At 37.4% G+C, this 5093-nt stretch overlaps 1 protein-coding gene across 1 annotated transcript; it reads left to right on the plus strand.

Annotated features, from left to right (window-relative positions):
• Positions 1 to 3763: 3763 nt before the first annotated feature.
• On the plus strand, positions 3764 to 4549 carry LOC105499434 (ribosomal protein uL30-like). Its single transcript, XM_071085877.1, is given in 1 exon segment — positions 3764 to 4549. A coding segment is annotated over 1 exon segment (741 nt). The 5' UTR covers positions 3764 to 3769; the 3' UTR covers positions 4511 to 4549.
• Positions 4550 to 5093: the final 544 nt, after the last annotated feature.

A 5093-nucleotide genomic window follows, 5' to 3' on the forward strand; every position in this document is an offset into this window, starting at 1 on the left:
TTTTCTAACCTCTCTGCCGGTTATCTAGTTCCAAAGTTGCTTCCACATTTTCAGGCATCTTTATAACAATTCCCTACTCCTTGGTACTGATTTTCTGGGTTAGGCAGTTCTTGCATTGCTCTAAAGAAGTACTTGAGACTTAGTAATTTATAAGAAAATATTTGTAATTTGTTCAGAGTTCTACAGGCGACATAGTGCCAACATCTGCTTCTGGGGAGGCCTCAAGAAGCATTTAATCAGGACAGGTGAAGCGACAGCAGTCATTTCACACAGCAGGAGTAGAAGCGAGAGAGAGAGAGTGTGTGTATGGGGTAAGGTGCCACACACTTTTAAATGACCAGATCTCATATGAAATCAGAGCGAGAGTCCACTTATCACCAAGGGCATGGCCCAAGCCGTTCATGAGGGATCCGCCCCCATGATCCAAACACCTCCCAACAAGACTCACCTCCAACACTGGGATCACATTTCAACATGAGATTTGGGCAGACATAAACATCCAAACTATGTTAATACTTCTAAAGACTAACAACCAATACATTTAATATCTCCTAAAATTAAGTGTTGAAATTCCTATGTCACGATTATTTTAAAATTAAATTGGTATAATTTGCTGAAAGAGTGTAAAATCTTCAGACCTATAGGAGTTATGTTAATAAAATAATATATCTTTATGAAAGTACTTTCTGTTCTTTAGTAACTTAGTTTGGTTCAGCATTTCTGTGTGAATTAGTGAACAAACTTAAGATTGCAAGTGAGCTGATATGGATTTTAAAGCCAGATGAACAACTAACTAGTTCTACACTTGTAGGTAAACAGTTAATTTATACAGACCTCAGCCAAAAATTCCTACCCTGCCCATCTTATGTTATTCCTACTTTGGACCCTTAAAAATGCAAGCAGGGTACTCCCTCAAGTGCAGTGCTTCCAGTACTGAGCCAGATCACTCTATCCTCCTTTTCCTATTTTCTGTTTTTCACTCTAATCTCCTGTGATTATTTAACTGCTGCTCTATTTCATAGTCACCTCCAGTGCCCATACCTTACTTGCTTTGTAAAGTACATACTTTACTTGCAGTGTAAAGTATTATTTTAGCTTCCCATCTCCATCTCCCACCTTTCTCCCTGGACTCCATTCGATATTCTTCCTCCCATGATTCAGGAGTTCTCTTTGGTATACTCCCACTTGGCTTGCCTGTCAAAACAGGGATGTATAATTTTGTACATGGCTAACATTCTATACTAACAAATCCACACCTATGGTAACTTTCCCAAATACACTGTATTAAGTTTTGCTTCTTCAGGTCCTCAACTGGTAATGTTAGTCTTGACTAACATGATGGATTCATAATAGATGACCTTTGGTAGTCATTGAAAATCTACCTAAGTTCTTTGCTGGACATTCAATAGGCACTATGAAACCTATTCTGGGTATTTTGTCGTTGACTTGGACATTTGGAAACAGAGCAATACAATTATAATCCTCACCATCAGCATAATCACTGACATCACCATCATTATTATAATTAATGCATACTGAATACTTGCTGCAAATTAGGGTTAGAGCCAAGAATAGTAATGGGTCATCTCATTTAATCTTCACAACTATCCTAAGAAGCAATGATTATTATTAGCCCTATTATTTTAGATGATGGAACTAAGGCAAAGAAAGGATAGTTTATTTACTGAAAGTGAATTAATTGTAACTAATGAAGCTGGGATTTGAATCCATAACATCTGATTCTGAATATATTCCTTGAAGATGTCTCCAGCTATTTATTTTTGTCAACATAGTGAAATTAGGGTTAAGATTTTTCTACTATAAATATTTTGTTTAGTATAAAAATGAATGAAAGTGGTAATATTTTTGAAATATTTGAGAATATGAGAAAAGGGGAATGACAACTTATGTGTATATAAATGTAGAATACACACATACCAAATTATGGTACTAATAAAGCAAATCCATACAACATACTTCAGTACTTTTTAAAGCTCACATTAAAAAATGGTGGGCAATGTTATTGATTTGTGTCCTTGTAGATTTTGAAACAAATCATGCTCTATAACACAGGCCACATAGTATTTACAGATGAGTGAAGGCACTGACCAACTGTCCAAACACACAGAAAGCAGAGGAAATGATGTGAGTTTATTTGGAGATGCCTATCATCAGGCTCACATTACAGGCCATCGTAAAGCTGCAGAATACATTACAAACAGATTTGTTATAATTTAATAGTGTTGTTTCCCTCTTGGAACAAGAGAACATAAATGTGAGCAATAACATTTTAGGATATATAATACTTCAGTATGTGCTTTCTTTGGCATTTTGATGAATAAAAGAAAAGATGAGAACAAAATTTTTCATCCAGGCAAATGGATCTGGATTATTAGAATATAAAAGCTGATCATACAACCCCATTAAACACAGTAAAGGGAAGACATAATAGCAGGAATACTAATGCTATGAAAAGTCCTCACAGGACACTGAAAAGGGGGCTGAACACAATCAGGAGGCTCAATGGTTCTTTCACTGACTGGCTGTAATTCACATAATTTCCCTGGATCTCAGTTTCTTCATTTGTAAAATGAATAATTTAGACCGAAATAATCTCTAGGATCCTTTCTAGTCCTAGCATTCTGTTATTTAGATTTGAATTAAAACAGAGGTTCACTTGGGTGCCAAAATTTACCAATGAAAACAACTTTAAGTAATATCTAATACATTGTTTCTTGGGGACTGTAGAATTATTTTCATTTACAAAAGAATTTGTGGTGTTACAGTGAAAGAAGAATTCCCTTTGGAGTCATAGACTTAGGTTTTTATCCCAATACTTTCACACACAAGCTGTGAATAGGCTACGTAAATCTGTTACATGCGAGGCTCAATATATTATTAGATGGTTGAAGTCACCTGGCCTATTTTACACAGATGAGATAAGCATTAAATAAAGCCTTTTGAAAGGACTTTACAACTTATAAAACGACACAACTATAAAAGACACTCACAGGCCTTTACAGGGACTCTCAGACCTTTAACACAAAAATTCTGTGAGGGCAGGGATGATGTCTATTAAGTTCATCATTTGATTCTCAGCATATAGCACACTGTCTGGCTCAGAATAAGTGCTCAGTAACTATATTTATGATTGAATAAACAAATGGGTAGTTGACTTACTTTTGGATCACAGGGCCTTCCTATAATGTTTCAAATTGCTTTTATCAGGTTGCATATCCATTGTATTTAGTGCTAATCTTGATCATGTATTATAGACAGATCCCAATCCTTGATATCCTAGTAAATAAAAACAGGAATCTGCAGGAATCCTTTCATGGCACATCTTCAATTAAGTCACTTAATATAAAACATATTAACAGATTTAGTGGATAAAATGTAGGCTTTGTGTCTCACAGTTCTGGTTAAATTCTTACATCTTAACCTCTCTTAAATACTCAGAGACAGAAATTTCCTTGAATGATTATAAGTTAGATTGTGTTTATAAATTAGTTACTACAGTGCCCAGTTCATAATAGGCATTCAATGAATATGTATTCCTTTTTCCTCCATGCTATAATTTCCTATACTCAATGAGGAAGAGACTGAGTTAAACAAATGAGAAAATAAAAAGTTTCATTGCTATATTTAAATAATAAATCTCTCCTTTATTAGTGGGTTATAAGAAATTGTAATAGAAATTGTAATATGAAACAATTTCAATGTTATAAGAAATTGTATAAGAAATTGTAATATGTTGACCACTAGAAAGATGACAGAGAAAGAGCAAAGAAAAATCCCTTTGGTTCCAGAAAATCTGCTGAAAAAGAGGAAGGCTTATCAAGCCCTCAAAGTCACCCAGGCAAAGCAGGCACTTTTGGCAAAGAAGGAGCAGAGGAAAGGAAAAGGGCTCAGGTTTAAGCGACTGGAATCATTCCTACATGATTCCTGGCGGCAGAAACGTGACAAGGTGCGTCTCAGATGACTATAAGTGAAACCTAATGCCTTGAAATTGCCAGATAAACATTCCTTGACCTTTGTTGTACGCATCGAAAGGATTGATGGTGTGAGTTTACTGGTGCAAAGAACCATTGCAAGACTTCACCTAAAGAAAAATTTTAGTGGTGTCTTTGTAAAAGTCACCCCCCAGAACCTAAAAATGCTGCGTATAGTGGAACCTTATGTGACTTGGGGATTTCCAAATCTGAAATCTGTCCAAGAACTCATTTTGAAACGTGGACAAGCCAAGGTCAAGAATAAGACAATCCCTCTGTCAGATAACACAGCGATTGAGGAGCACCTGGGGAAGTTTGGTGTCATTTGCTTGGAAGACCTCATTCATGAAATTGCCTTCCCAGGGAAGCATTTCCAGGAGATCTCATGGTTCTTATGCCCTTTCCACCTCTCAGTGACCCATCATGCTACCAAAAATAGAGTGGGCTTCCTCAAGGAGATAGGCACACCTGGCTATCGGGGTGAAGGCATCAATCAGCTCATCCGTCAGCTGAACTAGACCCAAGTGTCAAACTGTGGTAAATTTTTATCAATGAAGTGGAAGCATGTGTTTAATTTTTGGAAATTTTTATCAAGTATCTTCAGAGAAGATTATTTCCCGCTTTATCTTCAAAAACTGGAAAGGTTGGGTCAAAGAAAAGACAGTAGCTGGCCAAGCGTGATGGCTCACGCCTATAATCCCAACACTTTGAGAGGCTGAGGCGGGTGGATCACCTGAGGTTGGGGGTTTGAGACCAGCCGGACCAACATGGAGAAATGCTGTCTCCACTAAAAATACAAAAATTAGCTGGGCATGGTGGCATATGCCTGTAATCCCAGCTACTTGGGAGGCTGAGGCAGGAGAACTGCCAAGCGGAGGTTGTGGTGAGCCGAGATCACGCCATTGCACTCCAGCCTGGGCAACAAGCGAAACTCCGTCTCAAAGAAAAGAAAAGACAGTAGCTTATGTTCATGGCAAGCGCCTCTCATCACAGTCCAGTTCCAAGGAAATATTCCAGTATTTTCTACATTGGGTGCTGCATCGTCTGAAATCAGTACATTCTGTGGAGGAAGCAGTCCTGCTTTGTTGCATCTATCTTACG

The sequence above is a fragment of the Macaca nemestrina genome, chromosome 19 (genome assembly GCF_043159975.1).
Source record: "Macaca nemestrina isolate mMacNem1 chromosome 19, mMacNem.hap1, whole genome shotgun sequence".
Lineage (NCBI taxonomy): Eukaryota > Metazoa > Chordata > Mammalia > Primates > Cercopithecidae > Macaca > Macaca nemestrina.